The sequence below is a fragment of the Globicephala melas genome, chromosome 11, assembly GCF_963455315.2.
Source record: "Globicephala melas chromosome 11, mGloMel1.2, whole genome shotgun sequence".
Lineage (NCBI taxonomy): Eukaryota > Metazoa > Chordata > Mammalia > Artiodactyla > Delphinidae > Globicephala > Globicephala melas.
The window spans coordinates 27,467,275-27,491,849 of NC_083324.2; the positions used below are offsets into that span (position 1 = coordinate 27,467,275).

General features: G+C 44.5%; 1 protein-coding gene across 5 annotated transcripts in view; it reads right to left on the minus strand.

Annotated features, from left to right (window-relative positions):
* Positions 1-24,575, minus strand: part of PTPRG (protein tyrosine phosphatase receptor type G) — a 733,896-nt gene that overhangs the window by 65,775 nt on the left and 643,546 nt on the right. For 2 of the 5 annotated variants that reach the window (XM_030867608.2, XM_060307590.1), the window contains exons 13-14: positions 24,184-24,316; positions 5,878-5,964 (exon numbers count right to left, since the gene is read on the minus strand). In XM_030867608.2, coding sequence (XP_030723468.1) covers positions 5,878-5,964; positions 24,184-24,316 — 220 coding nt within the window. The remainder of the gene's footprint in view (positions 1-5,877; positions 5,965-24,183; positions 24,317-24,575) is intronic. The other 3 variants (XM_030867610.2, XM_060307592.2, XM_060307591.1) reach the window with 2 other exon arrangements.

Genomic DNA, 24,575 nt, shown 5'->3' on the forward strand with positions numbered 1-24,575 from the left:
TCCAGGAATCTGACACATCTTAAGGCAGAACACCCAGTGAGAGCAAACTTCCGCAGAAAGGCGTTCCTTTCTGCTGCTGTTTTCCCAGGTACCTGCTTAGATAACCTCTGATGTGTCCTAACAATTTTCTTACTTAGACCTCTTTCTGCCCCACGAACAGGAAGCTGGGAATAATTTAGGTGACTGATACTTTTCAAAAGCTAAGTGCCGACCTCCAGTCCAGGAAGATTGAATACTGGAAATGTGTGGAGTTCCACTCCGTACGGCTCCTCCGAAGGCAGAAATCCAGACCCGCTTACAGGAGAGGGGGTTTCGGAGGTCTCTAGAAATCTGGGTCAAAATGGGCATCCCTTTGGCAAGCTTGAGATGTCACCCTGTTGTCATCCAGGGTCCTCGGCTTATAGTAACACTGCCCTTAGCATCAGCATGACTGATGGGGCTGGGGCGAGAGCGGGATCACAACACGATTTCTAGACTCCTGTGAAAAACCCGGGATTACAAAATAACCAAATACTGATATATAGGGATTAGGAACCAAGTCACTGTCTTCAAACTGAGCTCAATGCTTTTATAATCACATCGGAGTGACGAGGAGTTTGTCAGTGGCGTGCAGCTCAAAATGCTAATTGCAGGTTAGAACGGGCCATTGGCTGAGCTGCTGTTGAATATTAATTAAGTAATCGTAACTGATTTGTATACTGCCCTCATCTAAATTTACGGCGGCACGCCCGCTAATAATCCCGTTCATTCTCACGCTGTTGAGTACAGAAATCATGTTAGTATTTACTTTTGTAAATGGAGCTGTTGTAGTAAACCGTGTATGAATAAGAGCCATTTATAAATATAAAGTGGTAACACGTTCGCATGCCTTCCAGGAAGATGACTGAGGGCTGTGTTAAAAAGACATGGATTGATGTATCAGGGCAAAATGTTTCAAGAAATGGAAGTGACAAAGACAACAATAGAAGGAAAAGTCTGTGGGCGTTGATGGGCTTTTCCTCAAAGAGGAGGGTCTGCTAGAAATAATGCGGGGGTCCTGCTTAGAAAAGAGCCCAGTGTAAGTTCTGAGCTGAGGTGTTTCACATGCAACCACTCACTTGCGGTTCAGTTTCCTTTACTGCACGTTAAATGACTCTGCTTGTCAAACTCAGTTTACACTTGGAGTATCTTTTCAGGAGGGGATCTTCTAGAAGAAAAGAATTGAGGGCTGTGTTTCTCATTTGCATATTCCGCAAACCGTCAAAGAGACACGGGATCTGACAAATACCAATGTCCTTGTGGGGATAACCTAATGGCATAATCCACATCGGGGCTAGCCTGGAAATCCTGGGACAGATGGTTGCCATAACCTGGATCAGTGGGGCTTGTCAGGTGTGAGGAGGAGATGATGGGAGGAAGGGGAAGAGAAAAGCGAACAGAATTATGTTGAAGCTGAGGGGGGGGGAGGGGTGACAGAGCGAAGAGATATTAAACGAGCAGAAAGTGTTTTGAAATATTCTGGATCTCACATGGGCAGGAGAGATGTGCTGTGCAAGTCTCGTTACAGCTGGAAGTGACAAAAATCTGGTTTCTGCAGTGAGAATTTTATTGGAGGATACAGACTGCCTGCAATTAACATCTTAGGAAGGTGGGAGAAAATTAACAAATTATATCCACATCAGTGGTCTCAAGGCAACATACCTCCTAGCTAGATATTAAGTCTGCCAAGAAACCCTTGCAGACACCCTGAAGTACTGGTAACGCTTTCCAGGAGATAAGAGAGGAAAAGGTCACTTCATAAACCACATTTTGACAAGACTGAGAACCTGAACAGGGCAGTTTGTATGTTCCAGCTGGTTTTAAGGAAGTGAGCTCTGGGCAGTCCTTGCCAACACTCCCAGCTGTTACCCTGAAAGAAGGCTTTGAAGTCATCTCCCGTTTAGTTAGGACCCTGGCCTGGAATGTTCTCCATTTCTGGACTGAGGCTTCAGGAACTCTGCACCTTATCTTGCCGCTCTTTTAGAGCCCTGACACAATTCCCCACTGACTGGGAGGGTTAACGGGGACAGGATGGGTCCAACTTATTTTGGAAATTCACATTTTATTTATTGCACATATGATTCAGTATCTGTATCATAAAATGGTCTGGTAAAAACCTTTGGCAACTCCTTATTTCATTAACATACTAACTGAACTGAAGTCAGTCAGGCTTTTGCTGTAAGAGTCTTATTTTAAGGATCTAGTGAGGTATTACGTGCTTCTTCACTAAACAGCCCCAGATTGCAGTACTTTTTAAATACCTGGGACCATCTGGGAAAAAAAAAAGTTGATTCAGACATCATACCATCAACCAGGTTAAATTCCAAATGATTTAAGAATTTCACATTAAAATTTGAAGCCATAAAAGTACCTTAAAAAAAGTAACCTCAGAATGGGGAAAGATTTTCTAATGACGACTCAAAACTCAGAAACCAAAGAAGAAATTTATGGATAAATCCAATTATATCAACATGAAAGAAGCAGCATAAACACAGTTAAAAGACAAACCACAAATTAGGAAAAAAAAATCTGCAACCCATATTGCTGACAAGAGAGCGCTCTCTTAAATAGAAAACGACTGACAATGCAAAGGAAGAATGAGCAAAAGATAAAACAATTTACAGAAAAAGAAATACAAATGGCACAGACATGTGAAAGATGTTTAGCCTCACCTACAATAACAGAGAACACTTTATTAAAACTACACTAAGACACCATTTTTTTTCACCTATAAGGTTAGCAAAAGTGCCGAAGTTTGACAACACCCTGTGCTGGAAAAGCTGTAGGGAAATAGGCAGACTCATGCATTGCTAGTAGAAGCCCGCCTTGGTGTCTCCCCAGGGAGAGCAATGTGTCACCATCTATCAAAATTACAAATGCACGTAGCTCGTAAAACAGCCAATTTCTTGAATTTATCCTACAAATAGACTCATCCACTTGCAAAATAACATATAAAGTTATTCACCACACTATTGTTTGTCATAACAGAAGACCTGAGAACAACCAAAATGACAGCCACAGGAGACTAGTTAAACAAATCACGACACAACTATACAAAAAAATATCGTGCTTCTGTAAAAAAAGAATGAGAAAACTATATACGCATAGAGAAAAATCACGTGAAAAAAGAAGGTTTATGACAGTGTATGCAGTATTCTCCTCTGTAAAAGGAGATAAGGGGATATAGGTTCAAACACACACACACACACACACACACACACACACACACACACACACAGAGCAACCTTTAAGAATAGACAATTACCTAGTAGTAGTGGTTACCTGTTCATGATGGGGTAGGAAGCAGGGTTTGGTGGGTGGGTGATGGCATGGAGATCTCGGAGTCTATATAATTTTACACTTTTTGACTTTTGACCCATGTCAAGTATTACCTATTCAAAATCCTAAAACATTGAAAAATTTACAACTTTTTTGGAAAAGTAAATACTTGGGTCTGATTTTTATTGCTTTTTCTTCCCCCTTCTGGGGAGATAATCAGCAATCCCTTCTTACAGGCTTGGTCCTGCTTGGTGATTCTGTCCACCCTTGGACTGCACTGACCCTCCCTCCCTCCTGACGTGGGAGAGGAGTGGTTAAGGCCAGTGAGGTTAGACGAAGGGGCCAAGAGGAACAGGGCCCCCCTGTCCCCTGGAAGGCTTCCTATTGAGCAGCAAAGGATGCAACTGGGTCAGGGGGCTCCACAAAAGCTCCTGGGGATAGAGTAGGGGGAGGGGAGGGGAAAGTGGGCTGGCTGGAGGTCTTCAGGACACAGAACCCTCAGGAGGAGTGAGGAATGGCAGGCTCTGGAGGGAGAGAGTATGGCAGGGTAGCCAGCAGAGAAGAGCGGAGACTTGAGAATACGTCTTTACCAGGCCCATATCTTCACCATGGAGAAGTCAGCACAGCACGTGGGGCAGTGAGGAGAGGCGGCATCACTAAGGACTCAGATCACAGGGGTGGCAGTCCCCACTCGGCCACCTGAGCAGGGTGGCCCCGACAAGTAACTTCTCAGAGCCCCGGTTCCCTCATCTTCTAATGGGGTAATAAATTTCACGCACTAAGCATTTTACACCTATTACCTCATTTACTCTTCACAGCCCTGCGACAAGGAACGATTACTAGACCCATTTTCTAGATGAGTCAGTTGAGGCTCAGAGGGCTTCGGGAAGTAACTCAAGGTCACAGAGCCAGGAGGAGGTAGAGCTGCAGTGAGAGCTAACAACTCCCTGAGCCAAGGTCTGTCTTAGTTCCTAATTCTATTAAAAAAAGTAAAGTCAAAGACATGATTCACAAGTAGGTGAATTCTATAAATACTTGTAGTTTCCCAAGATAGTTCTCAACTTCTAGACCTACATAAAACTGTGCTTCCCCCAAGCTTCTGGCACTCAGAAGTACAGAAGATACCAGAGGGACTGAAGTGCTTTATAACAAAACATAGCCTCTCAGGATCTAAAATATATCTCTAACGAGCACACTCCCACATTTGGGGCCAAGTACAAAAATTAGACTTAGTAACAGTCTAACAGTCCACTTGGCTACGGCATCATTTCTGGAAAGGACTTAGAAATTGGAAGAGCATTTATCTTTGTGCCATCCACGAGGTAATGCTGGCTTTTAAAAGTGTTACAGTCAAAACCACATTATATTTATAATGAACTGGGCATAAAAGGTAGGCATTTAATTGATGTTCAAGGTCTCCCTCTTAAGATTAGATCTTTGAATCGAAAGCTTGTACAGAGGGGTTTCTCTTTCAGTTTTTACCCTTGTAGTGTTGAAAATGTGATTCAAAATTGAAGACTTCAATAAGTAAAAAGAGATCATAGAAAGAATAATTACATTACCAGAGTCAGCAGTTACTGCCTTTCTCTAAAAGGCCAAAATTGCACCGTTGACCTTAAAAGAAGATGGATCATAGAATTTCTCATTAATCTTCCATAATTCTTATACTATACCATCTTAAGATAGGTATACGTCTCATAGGTATCCCTGATTATAGTGGGTGGATATCTACAATTTCATCTAATAATCTGATTTACCCACAACCAATGGAGACAAATAATTCCATGTAAAAATTCTAATGTAAATTCAATAAATTGGTTCATTGAAAGTAATAAAGGACTACTCACAACAAAATATTAACTAGTGAATTATCCTAATTGGCCATTTAATATTAAAGTATTAATTACCATATTAAGCAGTTTGCCTAGATAAGCCTTACAAAAGTATTATCAAGGGCTCATGTGTGGTGATTAAAATTACATAATCCCGAATTCTGAAGGTTTATTATAAATCTTGCCAGGACAATAATTTTTTCAAGTATTCAAGCTATCTAGAACTTTTATTTATTTTTTTAAATTTTAGCCTTCTTATGGAAAAACACACGATATAACCCCATTTACTTGTTCTTCCCTTCCTAGTCGTCTTCTTTAACTCTTCTACAAATTTAGGTTTCTACAAGGCATTTTTCACTTATAAGGCTAAACGCATGCATAAACTGTTCTGTTTTAAAACTCTCAAACATGCAAACATCTGAAATTTCAGAAAGAAAATGGATGCAACAGACATACAGACACATAAACACAGAACGCACCCCCATCCTAGAAACAGAAAACATCCCCCCAAGTGGCAAAATCAAGCAAAGCAAGCACGCGTAGGACATAAGTTTAGTTGCTACCAGCTACCCGCAAGCTGCACTGGCATTTGCAAGTCACACTTTTGGGAGCTGGGGTAGAACAGGTGAGTTTCAGCACCGTGCTGTCTAGCGGGCTTTAATCCCCATGGCAACAGAACAAAAATCCGGCAAACCAGTCCCGGCCAAAGAGACCCCCCTCCCCCACCTTAAGCTTGACTGCCCCTCACCTGCTCCCCTTCTCTCCTCTCTCCCCAGAAGAAGGCACTTCATGGAAACGTCTGGGAAAGCCCTTGGACTTTATTTTGTTACACCCTCTAAATGGACAAAAAACAAAAGAGAACAGGTGTAGCAGACAATATTTTCAAATGGCCACCAAGAGTTCCACCGATTCCCCCCTCCCACCTATCACAGACAAACCCCACCATTAGGCCTCACTGGGGGCATGTTCCATAGGGAAAGGTTACACACAATGATATCTGGGCTTGTTAAGGTCTTTTATGCTGAGATAAGAAATGCGAAATGGGAACTGTGCTCTTAAAAAGCTGTCTTTAGGTATTAGAAACCTCTATCATCCCTGGTGTTAATGGAAGGTAAAGATATCACCAACCTTGGCTGCGTGAACACAGCCTGAAGGGGGCTAGTGCACCACAACTAGCCGGGAGGGAGTCCGGGAAAAAGTCTGGAGCTGCCGAAGAGGCAAGAGACCGTTGTTTCGGGGTGCGCGAGGAGAAGGGATTCAGAGCACAGCCTAAACGAGCTCCAGAGACGGGCGCGAGCCGCGGCTATCAGCACGGACCCCAGAGACGGGCATGAGATGCTAAGGCTGCTGCTGCCACCACCAAGAAGCCTGTGTGCGAGCACAGGTCACTATCCACACCTCCCCTCCCGGGAGCCTGTACAGCCCGCCACTGCCAGGGTCCCGGGATCCAGGGACAACTTCCCCGGGAGAACACACGGCGCGCCTCAGGCTCGTGCAACGTCACGCCGGCCTCTGCCGCCGCAGGCTCGTCCCACATCCGTACCCCTCCCTCCCCGCGGCCTGAGTGAGCCAGGGCCCCCGAATCAGCGGCTCCTTTAACTCTGTCCTGTCTGAGCGAAGAACAGACGCCCTCGGGTGACCGACACGCAGAGGCGGGGCCAAATCCAAAGCTGAGCCCCGGGAGCTGTGCGAACAGAGAAGAGAAAGGGAAATCTCTCCCAGCAGCCTCAGGAGCAGCGGATTAAAGCTCCACAATCAACTTGCTGTACCCTGCATCTGTGGAATCCATGAACAGACAACGAATCATCCCAAATTAAGGAGGTGGAGTGTGATTTTCTCTGTATAGTTTTGCTTTTACCATTTGTCCTAGGGTTCTCTCTGTCCTTTTTTTAATTTTTTTTTTTTAAGTGTAGTTTTTTAGCACTTGTTATCACTGGTGAATTTGTTTTTTGTTTGGTTGCTCTCTTCTTTCTTTCTTTTTTATTACTTTTTAATTTTTTCTTTAATTTTAATAATTTTTTATGTTTCATTTTAATAACTTTATTTTTCTCTTTCTTTCTTTCTTTGTTTCTTTTTTTCTCCCTTTTCTTCTAAGCCATGTGGCTGACAGAGTCTTGGTGCTCCGGCTGGGTGTCAGGCCTGTGCCTCTGAGGTGGAAGAGCTGAGTTCAGGACACTGGTCCACCTGAGACATCCTGGATCCACATAATATCAAACGGCAAAAGCTCTTCCAGAGATCTCCATCTCAACGCTGAGACCCAGCTCCACTCAACGACCAGCAAGCTACAGTGCTGGATACCCTAGGCAAAACAACTAGCAAGACAGGAATACAACCCCACCCATTAGCAGAGAGGCTGCCTAAAATCATAATAAGGTCACAAATACCCCAAAACACACCACAGGACGTGGTCCTGCCCACCACAAAGACAAGATCCAGCCTCATCCACCAGAACACAGGCACCAGTCCCCTCCACCAGGAAGCCTACACAACCCACTGAACCAACCGTAGCCACTGGGGGCAGACACCAAAAACAACGGGAACTACGAATCTGCATCCTGTGAAAAGGAGACCCCAAACACAGTAAGTTAAGCAAAATGAGAAGACAGAGAAACACACAGCAGATGAAGGAGCAAGCTAAAAACCCACCAGACCAAACAAATGGAGAGGAAATAGGCAGTCTACCTGAAAAAGAATTCAGAGTAATGATAGTAAAGGTGATCCAAGATCTTGGAAATAGAACGGAGAAAATACAACAAACGTTTAACAAGGACGTAGAAGAACTAGAGAGCAAACAAACAATGATGAACAACACAATAAATGAAATTAAAAATTCTCTGGAAGGGACCAATAGAAGAATAACTGAGGCAGAAGAATGGATAAGTGACCTGCAAGATAAAATAGTGCAAATAACTACTGCAGAGCAGAATAAAGAAAAAAGAATGAAAAGAATTGAGGACAGTCTCAGAGACCTCTGGGACAACATTAAACTCATCAACATTCAAATTATAGGGGTCCCAGAAGAAGAAGAGAAACAGAAAGGGACTGAGAAAATATTTGAAGAGATTATAGTTGAAAACTTCCTTAACATGGGAAAGGAAAGAGCCACCAAAGTCCAGGAGGCGCAGAGAGTCCCATACAGTATAAATCCAAGGAGAAATGTGCCAAGACACATATTAATCAAACTGTCAAAAATTAAATACAAACAAAAATATTAAAAGCAGCAAGGGAAAAACAACAAATAACACACAAGGGAATCCCCATAAGGTTAACAGCTGATCTTTCAGCAGAAACTCAGCAAGCCAGAAGGGAGTGGCAGGACATATTTAAAGTGATGAAAGGGAAAAACCTACAACCAAGATTACTCTACCCAGCAAGGATCTCATTCAGATTTGACGGAGAAATTAAAACCTTTACCGACAAGCAAAAGCTAAGAGAATTCAGCACCACCTAACCAGCTTTATAACAAATGCTAAAGGAAACTCACTAGGCAGGAAACACAAGAGAAGAAAAAGACCTACAATAACAAACCCCAAACAATTAAGAAAATGGTAATAGGAACATACATATCGATAACTACCTTAAATGTAAATGGATTAAATGTTCCAACCAAAAGACACAGACTGGCTGAATGGATACAAAACAAGACCCGTATATATGCTGTCTATAAGAGACCCACTTCAGACCTAGGGACACATACAGACTGAAAGTGAGGGGATGGAAAAAGATATTCCACGCAAATGGAAATCAAAGGAAAGTTGGAGTACCAATTCTCATATCAGACAAAATAAGACTTTAAAATAAAGACTATTACAAGAGACAAAGAGGACACTACATAATGATCAAGAGATCAATCCAAGAAGATATAGCAATTGTAAATATTTATGCACCCAACACTGGAGCACCTCAATACATAAGGCAAATGCTAAAGGCCATAAAAGGGGAAATCAAAACTAACACAATCATAGTAGGGGACTTTAGCACCCCACTTTCACCAATGGACAGATCATCCAAAATGAAAATAAATAAGGAAACACAAGCTTTAAATGATACATTAAACAAGATGGACTTAATTGATATTTATAGGACATTCCATCCACAAACAACAGAATACACTTTCTTCTCAAGTGCTCATGAACAATCTCCAGGATAGATCATATCTTGGGTCAGAAATCAAGCCTTGATAGATTTCAGAAAATTGAAATCATATCAAGTATCTTTTCTGACCACATGCTATGAGACTAGATATCAATTACAGGAAAAAATCTGTACAAAATACAAACAAATGGAGGCTAAACAATACACTACTAAATAACCAAGAGATCACTGAAGAAATCAAACAGGAAATCAAAAAATACCTAGAAACAAATGACAATGAAAACACGATGACCCAAAACCTATGGGATGCAGGAAAAGCAGTTCTAAGAGGGAAGTTTATAGCAATATAATCCTACCTCAAGAAACAAGAAACCTCTCAAGTAAACAAGCTAAACTTACACCTAAAGCAATTCTAGAAAGAAGAACAAAAAAACCCCAAAGTTAGCAAAAGGAAAGAAATCATAAAGATCAAATCAGAAATAAATGAAAAAGAAATGAAGGAAACGATAGCAAAGATCAATAAAACTACAAGCTGCTTCTTTGAGAAGATAAACAAAATTGATAAACCATTAGCCAGACTCATCAAAAAAAAAGGGAGAAGACTCAAATCAATAGAATTAGAAATGAAAAAGGAGAAGTAACAACTGACACTGCAGAAATACAAAGCATCATGAGAGATTACTACAAGCAACTATATGCCAACAAAATGGACAACCTGGAAGAAATGGACAAATTCTTAGAAAATCACAACCTTCCGAGACTGAACCAGGAAGAAAGAGAAAGTATAAACAGACCAATCACAAGCACTGAAATTGAGACTGTGATTAAAAATCTTCGAAGAAACAAAAGCCCAGGACCAGATGGCTTCACAGGTGAATTTTATCAAACATTTAGAAAAGAGCTAATACCTATCCTTCTCAAACTCTTCCGAAGTATAGCAGAGGGAGGAACACTCCCAAACTCATTCTACGAGGCCACCGTCACCCTGATACCAAAACCAGACAAAGATGTCACAAAGAAAAGAAAACCACAGGCCAATATCACTGATGAACATAGATGAAAAAATCTTCAACAAAATACTAGCAAACAGAATCCAACAGCACACTAAAAGGATCATACACCATGATCAAGTGGGGTTTATCCCAGGAATGCAAGGATCCTTCAATATATGCAAATCAATCAATGTGATATACCATATTAACAAACTGAAGGAGAAAAACCATATGATCATCTCAATAGATGCAGAAAAAGCTTTTGACAAAATTCAACACCCATTTATGATAAAACCCCTCCAGAAAGGAGGCATAGAGGGAACTTACCTCAACACAATGAAGGCCATATATGACAAACCCACAGTGAACATCATTCTCAATGGTGAAAAACTGAAAGCATTTCCTCTAAGATCAGGGAGAAGACAAGGTTGTCCACTCTCACCACTATTATTCAACATAGTTTTAGTAGTTTTAGCCACAGCAATCAGAGAAGAAAAAGAAATAAAAGGTTTCCAAATCAGAAAAGAAGAAGTAAAGCTGTCACTGTTTGCAGATGACATGATACTATACATAGAGAATCCTAAAGATCCTACCAGAAAACTACTAGTGTTAATCAATGAATTTGGTATAGTAGCAGGATACAAAATTAATGCACAGAAATCTCTTACATTCCTATACACTAATGATGAAAAATCTGAAAGAGAAATTAAGGAAACACTCCCATTTACCATTGCAACAAAAAGAAAAAAATACCTAGGAATAAACCTACCTAAGGAGACAAAAGACCTGTATGCAGAAAACTGTAAGACACTGATGAAAGACATTAAAGATGATACAAACAGATAGAGAGATATACTATGTTCTTGGATTGGAAGAATCAATAATGTGAAAATGAGTATACTACCCAAAGCAATCTACAGATTCAATGCAGTCCCTATCAAACTACCAATGGCATTTTTCACAGAACTAGAACAAAAAATTGCACAATTTGTATGGAAACACAAAAGACCCCGAAGAGCCAAATCAATCTTGAGAAAGAAAAGTGGAGCTGGAGGAATCAGGCTCCTGGACTTCAGACTATATTACAAAGCTACAGTAATCACGACAGTATGGTACGGGCACAAAAACAGAAATATCGATCAATGGAACAGGATAGAAAGCCCATGCACATATGGTCACCTTATTTTTGATAAAGGAGACAAGAGTATACAATGGAGGAAAGACAGTCTCTGCAATAAGTGGTGCTGGGAAAACTGGACAGCTACATGTAAAAGTATGAAATTAGAACACTCCCTAACACCATCCACAAAAATAAACTCAAAATGGATTACAGACCTAAATGTAAGGCCAGACACTATCAAACTCTTAGAGGAAAACATAGGCAGAGCACTCTATGACATAAATCACAGCAAGATCCTTTTTGACCCACCTCCTAGAGTAATGGAAATAAAAACAAAAATAAATGAATGGGACCTAATGAAACTGAAAAGCTTTTGCAGAGCAAAGGAAACCATAAACAAGACGAAAAGACAACCCTCAGAATGGGAGAAAATATTTGCAAATTAAGCAACTGACAATGGATTAATGTCTAAAATTTACAAGCAGCTCATGCAGCTCCATATCAAAAAAACAAACAACCCAATCCGGTAATGGGTGGAAGACCTACATAGACATTTCTCCAAAGAAGATATACAGATTTCCAAGAAACACATGAAAGGATGCTCAACATCACTAATCATCAGAGAAATGCACATCAAAACTACAATGAGGTATCTCCTCACACTGGTGAGAATGGCCATCATCAAAAAATCTAGAAACAATAAATGCTGGAGAGGGTGGAGAAAAGGGAACCTGTTGAGCTGTTGGTGGGAATGTAAATTGATACAGCCACTATGGAGAACAGTATGGAGGTTCCTTAAAAAACTACAAATAGAACTACCATATGACCCAGCAATCCCTCTACTGGGCATATACCCTGAGAAAACATAATTCAAAAAGAGTCATGTACCACAATGTTCACTGAAGCTCTATTTACAATAGCCAGGACATGGAAGCAACCTAAGTGTCCATCAACAGATGAATGGATAAAGAAGATGTGGCACATATATACAATGGAGTATTACTCAGCCATAAAAAGAAACGAAATTGAGTTATTTGTAGTGAGGTGGTTGCACCTAGAGTCTGTCATACAGAGTGCAGTCAGAAAGAGAAAAACAAATACCGTATGCTAACACATATATATGGAATCTAAAAAAAAAAAAAAAGGTCTGAAGAACCTAGGGGCAGGACAGGAATAAAGACGCAGATGTAGAGAATGGACTGTAGGACATGGGGAGGGGGAAGGGTAAGCTGGGGTGAAGTGAGAGAGTGGCATGGACATATATACACTACTAAATGTAAAACAGCTAGTGGGAAGCAGCCACATAGCAGAGGAAGATCAGCTCGGTGCTCTGTGACCACCTAGAGGGTTGGGATATGGAGGGTGGGAGGGAGACACAAGAGGGAGGAGATACGGGGATATATGTATATGTATAGCTGATTCACTTTGTTATCAAGCAGAAACTAACACACCATTGTAAAGCAATTATACTCCAATAAAGATGTTAAAAAAAATTTAAAAAAGATATCACCAACCCAATAATGACCTCTGGTCCTTCCACTTTTGACAAGCTCCCCTGCAAACAGGATGGTTTAAAATACCATTGGAATAAATCGAACTTGGGAGGAATCTATTTGGTACTGTTTGAACCTCCCTTCTGCTACAAATTTCTCTGAATTCGGTGCTGTTAGACCAATCCGGGGTTTTGCCTTTTCCCCATGCGTTCCTCTCATCTCTGGACAAACACTTTCCTGATTCACAATACAGATGGTGGAACAGTACGAGGGCTCCTCAGATAAGGTGGAGGTAGCAGTTGGCAAGTTATTACCAAATATAAAGTCTGATATTTCGTTTCCCCTTAAAACTTAAATGACCTGAGAATTGGAGACTTGGCTCTAGCATTTGAAAGATGCACTTCTGTCATACTGGAAAATGTTCATTTAATTATATTTAATCCCCAAACCACCTGGGCTATAGCATTTCACACTGAAAGGATTCCTATTCTTTCCAAACTCCATTGATAGAACAGTAAAGATTAACTCCGATATAGGAAGGTTCTCTTTTTTAGAAGTTCTAATGAATCCCATGCAGAACTCTGAATTCAAGTTATGTGATTTCAAAGAACATTTGTTAACTTCTGATTTACTTGGTGGTTTTCTACTTCTAGGAAGAGACATCCTCTAATTCTCAACTATTAGGTTTTTCCTCTCCCTTAATACAAGCTTTCATTTATTTTGTTAATTATTAGACTCCAAGTTGGGTAAAAGTGCTTGGCGCAGAAACCAAATTAGGGAGGAGTCAAAACTTGGGAAAATGATTAAAAAGTGTCAGGGTGAGGGAGGGAAGGGGAGGGTGCTGTAATTCAGAACTTCTTGTCTCCCTCTATTGAGTACATTCTGCAACTACAACAACTGTCCTCAAAACCACGCACATACTCAGCGCGGCTACCAACATTAATCCGAGGAAATCACGAGTGTGTGGAGTGTTTTTGCAAATTTTCATAAGAACTTGAAATTTGCAGCTTCCTAAAATATTTAGACTTCCTCTCAACCCTTAGCCCTACTCTGAATTCTGCCAGACTCACTCGGGAATTTTGGAGCGGAGCCGGCTATCTCCGCAGTTTCTCCTCACACACAATCACAGGCGCTTCAAACTACCACCCTGTAAACTGACAACACTCTGCTGAGAAGCAAATGCCATAAAACTAACATCCTGAATAATCGAGGGGGCTACCTGAGCAACCCGACAGGACAGACCCGATCAGCCCTGGGAGAGAGGACACTTAATTCAGAGAAATCCAAAGAAAGGGGTTGGTTATGTAGCAGAGACTGAACATTATAAGGAGTTTCCCTTTTCCTGAAAAGCCAGCTTGGCTGAAAAATGTATCCATTCACTTCTCAACAGAGTGCATCCTGTCTTTTAAGTATCATAGTGTTTAAATGGCAACCTTTAGTGGTGAATCTCTCCCTGCTTTTGTCTAAGTGACTACAAGTTCCCTGGTTCTAAGAGCTTCAACTGGCATCTCAGGGCCAACTAGACAGCAGGGGGCCGGTTACTATAACAACGGACGGTTCTCTGAATTCTGAAAGGCCCCTGAGTAGCCATTTGGGAAACAGTTATTGAGCAAAAGTTGCCTAGGATCGCCCACGTGACCCAGATCTCCCTGCACAGAGCTGCCCAGAGAAAGAAAAAAATAGCTGTCCATCTTCAGGAACAGCTGCGGTCTCTAGAGGCTCCCTACCCCCATGCTTCTAGCATCTCAGAGCAAGACACCACCATGTCATCAGAAACTCAACCCTCCGAGGCAAGCACGTTTCGGCATCATGAAATGTGCATTCTTCTCCCCACTGGCTCCACACGTTGTCAGGCTTTGCCGAGCTGGATTGTAACAGTTATTCCTAATGATTAAAAAAAAAAAAAACCTTCTTGAACTATACCTACAGGTACAGGTTCCCCAGAGAGATGAGTGACATGGGCAGTTTACCAGTTTATAAAAGAAAGAATCATGCCCAGAATACAGGCGGCCCCGTGAGTGGTCTGTTTACAGAAAAGATAAAGGTGATCACACAAAGCCACCAAAAAGTACGACTGGGAAGCTTGGCTTTTTCTAGACTTGAATTGCATGCAAACCCATCTTTTGATTCTCATGCCCTCCCTCACAAGAGATACAGAAAAGCAGCTTGGTCTGACCCAATGCCTGTGTATGTGCCCCAAATCCCCTCAGAAAGAATCTGAGCCTGCCCACAAAAGTGGACTTTATTTTGCATAGAAGAATGCACATTTAAGTGAAGGGCAGAGACGGGCAGACTGGCGAGCAGGGGACCACAGTTGGCTCTGTGCAGCCTACTAGTGCCATGAGGGGATGTGAGAACAGTGATGTCGATCTCCCTGTTGATCACGAGAACCCAGACAGCTGGGGTTTTAAGCAAAATCTTCCTATTTTCAAAATAATTCAGATTTTAAAAAACAAGATGTCAGGACTTCCCTGGCAGTCCAGCGGTTAAGATTCCACGCTTCCACTACAGGGGGCACGGGTTCGATCCCTGGTAGGGGAACTAAGATCCTGTGTGCTGCATGGCACAGCCAAAAAAGGAAGGAAGGAAGGAAGGGAGGGAGGGAGGGAGGCAGGGAGGGAATGTTTAAAAAAAACCAAAAAAACAAGAAGTCAGCTACATAAAACAGACCTGGAGGCTGCCAGTTTTTGACCTCTATCTGGGATAACCTTTGTTTACCTGCTCATCTCCTCCATTAACCTACACGCTCCTTGAGACAGGAATTCCGTCTCCTCGCAGCATCTCCATGCCCAACACAAACTAGATGCTTGAGAAATGTCTTTGAATGAACACATGAAGGAAGGAATGCACGAGCCAGCTGTGAAGGGTCTTAGGTCAACAAAACAAAACAAAGCCCTAGGTGTGAATACAGCTGACTCTTGAACAACATGGGGGTTAGGGTGTCGACCTTTGCACAGTCGAAAATCTGCATATAATGTAGTTGGCCCTCATATTCACATTTCCTCCACATCTGTGAGGCCATGGATTCCACCAAACACAGGTCGTATAGTACTGACTGCTGAAAAAAAATCCGAGTATAAGTCAACCCCTGAAGTTCAAAGATGCCTTGTTCAGAGGTCAACTGTACTTCCCAAACATACTAGCCTGTGATCCTGGGCAAGTCCCCGCTTCCGGACGCTGTCTTCTCCCTTGGAAGAAGGTGATGCAGTCCCCGCCACCTTGGCCACCACCCATGGCTGCTGTGAGGATTAAGTCATGTCATGTTTGCTTCATGTTAATTCACCATCATTTGACTGTCGTGATTGACAATGTTTCCCCCTTGCTATCTGTCCACAGTCACGCGCATGGGAGGTATCACTGCTATTACACCATCTCCTTTGTGACTTTCCTGGGGCGGAGCGGGGGAGGGCAAACATCTAAACCAAATCCAGTCATCAGAGAGCACGCACGGAAGCGCCCGCTGCTAGAGCAGATGGGCGCAGAGCGTGTGCCCGGCTCACAGCAGCTCTGAGTGTCACGGCTGCTACTGTGGAATCCAGGAGGGATGCGAGCTCCGCTGGGCACACGTGGTCTGCCATTCCTCCATCAAGAAGGGTGTTAGCGCCTGCCCACACTTGACCTGACACGCATCTGTTTGTGTACCAGAGGCTCGGTTATGCCAACTCAAAACCCACACACATTTGTGGTCTGTGTCCCTTCCTATTTACTACGCTGTCTCCCCCGAACATCCAGGGAAGAGAAAAATTGCAGTGTCAACACAATGCACTTGATTTCATGAACAGCATTCTTAATGAGGAGACACCAACAGAGAGCAAAATTTCTGAACATCTAAAGATGAGAGTAAAAGAGAGACCTTCTTCTATCTGCCTATGAAGCTAAATTGGTGTTGACTGATTTACCACGGAATATACAGACGGCTCAGTCATGGGCTGAAGAGGGATGTGAATTTCTCAGATCAGAAAGTGAAATCCTTCTAATACCAAACTGCAACAAACCTGGGTTAGATGTTACAATTCCCACTTTGAGTTTCCATTTTCTGTTCCAGAGTCTGTGTAGTTAGCTCAGCCCTATCTGAGTGTGAGAAGAAAAGCTGTTTTATACTTCTGGAAAGTTCTTTCCCAAGCTAGAATTACGGTCAATAAGATGCTCAATTTGTCATCAAGGTACGATAGCACTGATTAGCTGGAACTAAGAACAGAACAGACAGGTGATATTATTCAACATCAAAATCTATTTGGCTTCTAAAACACTTGAAAATACATATAGTTGGTCCTCAAGTTTTCTCCTTTGTGTTTTTGGCAAATCCAAAACATAGGATCTTTTCAACACACAAACATGTGCTACAAAAACAGGCTGTGGAAGGAAGTAAATGCCTCCAGACAAGCTATTCCCCGTCTAGGCAAAACAATGTAATGATTAACACAGTGGGCAATGAAGTCAGAGTGGCTAGGTTCAAATCCAGGATCCACCAAAGATTAACACTGTGACTTATGATTTTACCAAGCCTCAGTTTTCTGATCTGCAAAATGGATGTAATAATTCCAAGGATTCGAATGTCAATCCGCTTAGCACATGTGTATTATGGTGAATACTCAAGAAGAGATTCTTGGCTGTTCAGGCCTTAAGATATATGAAGCCATGTCAGGGTAAGACTTTCTTTGCTCATCAGAGAGAGAAGAGCTACCTTCAAAGCAATTTTCCTCAAGAGTACAGGAAAAAAAAGAATTAAAAATATCTTCACAATACTGACAATTCGAAGTGGACGCTCATCTCTCGCTCACAGTTGCTAAGGTATTCTATGGAACAAGTTAATAAATAAACAAGTTGCATGCCCCAGCATACGGACTGGACACCCTGTATAGAGCTCTTTTCCCAGCATCAACCTCAAATTATAAAAATCACAAAGAAACCTTCTCCAAAATTTCCTCTTCTGAGTGGCAGCAGCTGTGCTGCTCCAAGTCTTTTTCAAGAACGTCAGCACATTAATGCCATATAACAGCTTGTCTTGGTAAGACGGGGGGCTGGAGCTCTTGGAACGGCCTTTCTGACTGTAGTCATTCAAAAGGTGCGTTTTGTTACCATCTTCGGGAACAGGGCCAAAATGGCACACTTTAAAAAGTACTGAATTGATTTCTTCTCCCTCATTTCAACTGAAACGATTACAGCTCTGCACCGTCGCATGTTGGTATGGGTTACACTGTTTAAAAGGCACACACAGGGCACCACTTATAAAAGGAGGCAAGTGGTAAGTGCTTATTGATTTTTCCTTGATTTTATCTTTATTAGCTGTCCCACCGCCCTGACCCTGGTGCCAAAACGCTCTGCATGTTTCTTCCTAGCTTTACAGCACCTTCTGCATTGTTACAGATTTTACTACATCTCTTCAAGGCAGACCTTTGCAAGGAGACTCGGAGAGAGACCTTACCTGTAACATCTCAGCCAACCGTATTTCAAAATAAACTTCTCCCACAAACTCATGTTGCTGCCTGTAAAAATGCTGCTCAAATAGCCCCCAAAAGACTTCTGTATATCTTCCAGTTGACCAGAAATATACGAGGTCTCTACCTATATTTTTTAGTTTTGGCCAAATGTGATGTAATGAGACTAACAATTGGCCTCCAAAGAGGTCCCTTTCAGGAAACATACTCTTAACCCAATGATGCCAAAGGGCCTAAATATTTAAGGATACTTCTGGCTGTGCTCCACGAATATCAGTGCGCTCCCCAACTTATCGTGTGTCCTTGGGGCTGAGGGGCCATCTGTGGCCAATGGGGAGCAAACAGGAGTGGAGGATTACACTCCCGGGCCGTGCAGTTGAAAGCTAGGTGCCTCGTCGATTTTTCTATCAATTTTTTCTCCACCCCAGGTGGGAAAGGGCTGCCCAAACCCCCTCAGACTTCACACGGTGAGGACTCAGCTTCGTGTGGTTACGCCACTGGGTGGCGGGCTGGGGTGGGGTGGGGGTATCTCCTGCAGCAGCTCTAGCAGCTGATGCCAGCGCTGCCCAGGCTGAGCACCCTGCCTCAGTGTTGTTTCGGAAGGGACAGGGCCGTGGGTGGGGTCACATCTTTAGTTACTTAGGGTGAGCTCCTCTGGGATTGTCTCCAAGCCCATTAAGAGTATCACCCAAACCAATCATTAGCTTTATGGTCGCCCTTCCCTTTTTTTTTTTTTTTTTGCGCGATACGCGGGCCTCTCACTGTTGTGGCCTCTCCTGTTGCGGAGCACAGGCTCCGGACGCACAGGCTCCGCGGCATATGGGATCTCCCTGGACCGGGGCACGAACCCGCGTCCCCTGCATCGGCAGGCAGACTCTCAACCACTGCGCCACCAGGGAAGCCCCGCACTTCCCTTTTTTGGCCCAAAGTGGTTCTGCTCGGTAGGTTCACCTACATTTCTACTATCCTTAGCTCCCAACAGGCAACTTTCAGCTATTTCTAGGATAAGTACTTTGCACAACGGAGATCACGCAAAAGAAGGAATTCTAGAAGGAAATTCCGAAAGTTATTTTCAAGCCATGTGTTAAGCAGTGAACATATAATTGGGAATTGTGTGCAGTCCTACGATATGATTACATGTCCGGGACAGCATCTGTTTAGATCTGTAAACCTGATTTTCTTTATTCGAGAACAATGACTTCTCTTTAGGCACAGCAGGACCCAGAATTGAATTTGTATTTTTCTCTACAGTCAGGGATCTGATGTTCACCGTCTGCCGGGCACTGGAATGAACATTTCCTGGTGCTCAGACCTAATCCTCACGTGAACTCACTGGCACATTTCTTAACTCTATTTTGCAGAGGAGGACGCTGAAGGTGATGGAGGAGTCTTGTCTAAGGTAGTGTTTCTCCCCCTTTTTTTCATAGGCACCTCCCCTAAGGGGCCTTTATAGACTTTTTTTCCCTAATCACACCCTCCCAATGAAATTTTAATATCAATGACAAACTGCATATCCGTGTATGTACTAGATACGTGTGTGTGTGTGTGTGTGTGTGTGTGTGTGTGTGTGTGTCTATGCTTGATATACAAAAAGTTTTTTCACCTTCCCCAAACCCATTTTCACCGCTTTGGGGATGATCACATTCCCGTTAGAAATATATGCTCTAAGGCGACCCACACGGTGAGGGACTGGTAATGCCTGGCCCCAAATCCAGGCTGTCTGACTCTGGCCCGTGTTCGTACTTCACTTCCCAGTGTTTGCCGCTTTTCGTCTTGCCCTCTCGCAGCTTTGGCCCTTCATACGTTTCCATCACTCTCAGGATATGACAGTGGCATCGGGGCCTTCGTGATCGGGCCCCTCCTGTCCTCATGCTTTGTTCCAGCAACACTGAACCACAGGTGCCTGCTTACGAGAGGCCGGGTTCTCTCTCTCCAGCGCCACACCTCCTTCACTGGCGGGGGACCGCTGTGCTTCAAGGCCCAGCTCATGCCTCAGCTCCCCCAGGGAGCCTTGTCTGACTCCACCCCGCCCCCCCGGCCTGCTGCAAGTCCTGCCTGCGTGCTGTCACAGCAACTTGGGCTCACTGCTGTCCGTACACTCGCTGTAGTCTTTGTTTCCCTGACTGTGTCGCCCAGGGGACCGTGAGGGCCTTGAGGGAAGGGCCATGAACTCTAAATCACCAGGCCCAGCACAGCGTGCGGCAGGAACTCCACAAGCGCTTGCCGAATGGGAGCTGCAAGGGGCTCCAATGCCCACAGAAGAGTAAAATAGCTTTATTATTCCATAGCAGAACTCTGAGCTGAACCTTCTAAACTCCTGCATGCACTCTTTAATAATTCTGCACTTGAGACTGGATTGAAAGCACCCCTCATTTTTCCAGGGCATGACACACACACGTGTGACACCAGAGTCCTAGTGAGAACCCCAGGCTGGCCGCGCTGAGCTCACACGCCTGCCTTGTTTCTTTCCAGCTATTTACACGCGCATTTGCCCTGCTATCCAAGTCTGAATTCTCTTTTCTGAGTGCAAATCCCTCCCCTCCTTGATTCCGACTTCTCAGCTTTTGGAGGGGCACTGCCCTCTTCTGTCTGCCTAGCACCTGCATCCGGTCGCCTCTCTGGGTCTTGACGGCCCTTTGGGGAACCACCCCTTGTCCACCTTCAATGCATGTGGTTTCGAGGGCAACGTCCACATTTCTGGGCTTCAGAGTTAAATGTAAGACCCAGGCCTGACAAGTCTTCATCTCTGCTGGCTGCCAGAGGGCTCTGGGGACGGGCAAATACCCCGAGTCAGTTCTAAGACATGCCACCTTGGGGTTTAACTGGCACTACTGGAGGAGAGCAATTCCCTTTCCACTGGGATGGAGGGATGTAAGTCCAACATGGGCCAGAGGCCACCATGTGGAAACAGTCAGAGGGCCTCCCCAAGAGAAAAGACCAGACAGACAGAGAAAGTGCAGATCCCAGAGACAGAGGGAGAGAGAAAGAGGCTCACAGCACATGCCGAGCCCCGTTTTCCTTGTTCTGTCTTTCGAAAAGAGCTGGGCCTGATGCTCCGGAACATCCAACGCCACGCATCAACCAGCTCTTTCTTTCCTGTGCTTAAGGCAGTTTGGAAGAGGTCTCTCTCTGTCAGCAGGAACAGAAATGGTTCTGACCAGGAGTGGATGAGAACAATGCACACTCCTGCGCCCACGGCAGGCATTTCAACAAATGCTGGTTCCCTTTCCCTTCCCTGGTCAAAGAAAGCAGCCGAGCCTAACGGTAAGGCACTGGCACAACAGGCCCACGGATCCCAAGTCCACGTGACTTAGAGCTGAACGTCCATCACGCTCCGCCTCCACAGGATTCAGTGTAGTACCAGGTACGTATCTCAGGGGTTCAAAAAGTTCATGGATTCTAGATTGAAGACATCTTGTGTTCAAAACCAGGGCCCACCACTTCCTGCAGAACCCTTCACGAGTCACGCGCCCCACCCCGAGCTTCTGCCCCTTACTTTTAATATGGGGATGGGAACATACAAACGTGTCGTAAGGATCCCAGGAGATGGGGCCTGGCGAGAGCTTGGCACAGCGGCTGGCGCTCAAAAAGGACTCTGTGAACATCAGCAAACACCCACATCGTGCAAGGGACACTAGTGGAGAAACAATTCAGAGTCCTTGGCTTTCACTTCCAACGGTTTCATGAACCCGTTGCAATTGCAGTGAAAAGAGCCCTATAGTTTTGATTCAGACTCACTGAGTTTGTCAAAAATATAAACAGTGTGAATTTCTAATGGGAAAAAACACCTTGAATGTAAGGGTCTTGAAAGCTCTCTTTATGACATTACACAGCCCCTTCCTGTAAGCAGCTTGCCCTCAACACGTCTGCTTGGCCAAATGTCCACGGTCTGCTTTGGTCAGAGTGATCCGTTCTCAGGTAGGCAGAGAGCCAAGGTGGGCCAACCAGAAACAACCCTGAGGTTTTTGCTAGAACTATTTGGAACAGGAACTTTTCCACACTGGGGTTGCTAGGGTTACCCAGCCAGGGGCAGCTGTGGGTTCTCTGTGTTCCTTTGTGGGGAGAGTCTGCAACTAAAACCACACGGCACCAAAAGGAGCCAAGAGGAGGGCAGGCAGACCTTTCGTTCCCTCTCTGTGCTCAGTTCAACCCACGTTAGGCAGCCTCCCAGTTACTAACAGGCTCCAGACAACTATTTGTTTGCAAACCACTGTCCTGGAGAAAGGACGGCATGGAGGTGAGTCTAGTGTTTCCAGGCTCACCCTGAAACACAATATAACCCATCATCTAGCTGGTCTGTAGCACTAACGCAGCTATAGTTAGACGCCTGGGGGAGCCTCGGATGAACGCTTCCTTCTTCTCTTGTTCTTTCCAACTGAAAACAGACCTAGGGACACAGGCCAATCTGTCGGCAATCTGTTGATCCCACCTTCAGAATGTATCTATATCCAATCAGTTCTACAACCTGCACTGCTGCCCTCATGGGAGACACCATCACTCCTTCTGGGACCAGTTCAGTAGTCTTCTACCTGGTCTCTCTGCTTCTGCCCCTTGCTCCTCTGCAGTGGTCTTTGCAGCACAGCCAAGTAATCCTGAAGTTAGATCACAACACTTCTCTACCAAACAGTACTTCTCTTAGGGTCAAAGGCAATGTGTTTACAATGGCCCACAAAGCAGTCCCTGACCCAACTCCCTTCCATCCTGTTTCTTCCTGATGCCCTCTCCTACCACTCTCTCCCATTCTCACCTGCTCCAGCCACACCTCTTGGCCATTCCTGGAACATACGAGGCGCACTCCTGCCTCAGGGCCTTTGCACATGCTGTTTCCTCTGCCTGGAACATGCCCCAGGTGGAGCCCATTTGACTCCTTCCTCCTTTAGGTCTTTGGACAAATACCACTCGCCAGGTAGGCCTTCCTTAACCACTCTGCCCGCTCACCGCTAAGCCTCAGCATCCCCCCTCTGCTTTCCAGATTTAGTTTTCTCCATTATACACTTACCGCCACCTCGTTTGCTTTATTTATTGCCTGTCTCCCCCACTAAGATGTAAGCTCCATGAGAGAAGAGTGTCTGGCACACCACAGGGGCTCAAAATTCATCAAATGAATGGAAAGAAGGGAGGGAGGGAGGGAAATATGACACGTATTCATCACTGATGAAGCTTGTTAAAGGGCAGAAGCTTCCTACATCAGTCTGACAGGTGAAGGCAGCCAGGCCAGCCGCGTGGGCCAAGCCTGCTTCACTCAGTTAAACTGGCTGAGAGAGTGTAGCTGAAAAAACACACAACTTTTAAATAGGAGCTGCAAGCAGGCTTCCCGTGGGAAGCAGTGAGAACCAGTTCAAGGATGATGCTAACGTAAGGATGACTTGCCATCAGCCATCTTTATCCTGTGTCTATTAAATGCCACATAACATGATAAACGTTTTCCTATCACCGAATTTTCAGCAAAGGGCTATGAAAAAAATTTTCAGGTCAAGAGGAGCTATTATGCGGATACGACAAAGCGAAGCACGGTCTCAGGGAAACTGGAAATGCTATGAAACTTATTAACTCCGTTTGCAGGTTTAGGAACTAAAGCTCAAAGTGGAAATGGGATTTGTTGCCAGCAAGTAGCAGGCCTGGGATTTGAACCCCGATCTCCCTGATTCCCAAGCAGTCGCCTCTTTGGCACTAAATCCTAGAAACCCATCATGAGCGCCTTCATCTCAGTAGTGGCTCTATCCCACCGGCTTCTTGCAGATAGAGCGGATCTCCCAGGTGGCGACACCAGAAAACACTCCAGCAACCTTACCTTTCTGAATGAAGAGGCCGTGGGCTTCCCCTCCCCTCGGGCCAGCCACCCCCCGCCAGGGCAGCATGCTGACAGCACAACCCGACGCCCACACCCTCTGTGTCAGGGCTGCCTGGCTGACTCACCTCCAGTAAACTAGTACAGCAATGAGGAGGATGAGGCACACGAAGGTCAAGGCTGATACCACAATCAGAGGGACGATCCACTCCATCCTCCCTGGAGAAGGGCGGCTTATCATTCCCGAGGTGTTCTTTTCTGCTGCAAAGAGAAACCACGCCAGTTAGAGGGCAGAGGCTAGCCGGGGGGGGGGGGGGGGGGGGGGGGCTGGGGAGCCAGAGTGCGATGGGGATTTCTGCTCCAGTTTTGGGTGGTTTCTGGAGAACAAGGCTACCTGGTGACGAGGGGCAACCTGCAGCCCACACTGCTTCCCCCCGAGTCCCAAGCCACATGGGACCTGTGCTGCAGGCTGCACCCTGTAATCGCCAGTGGGATGGATTTGCAGGTAGCGTTCAAGACG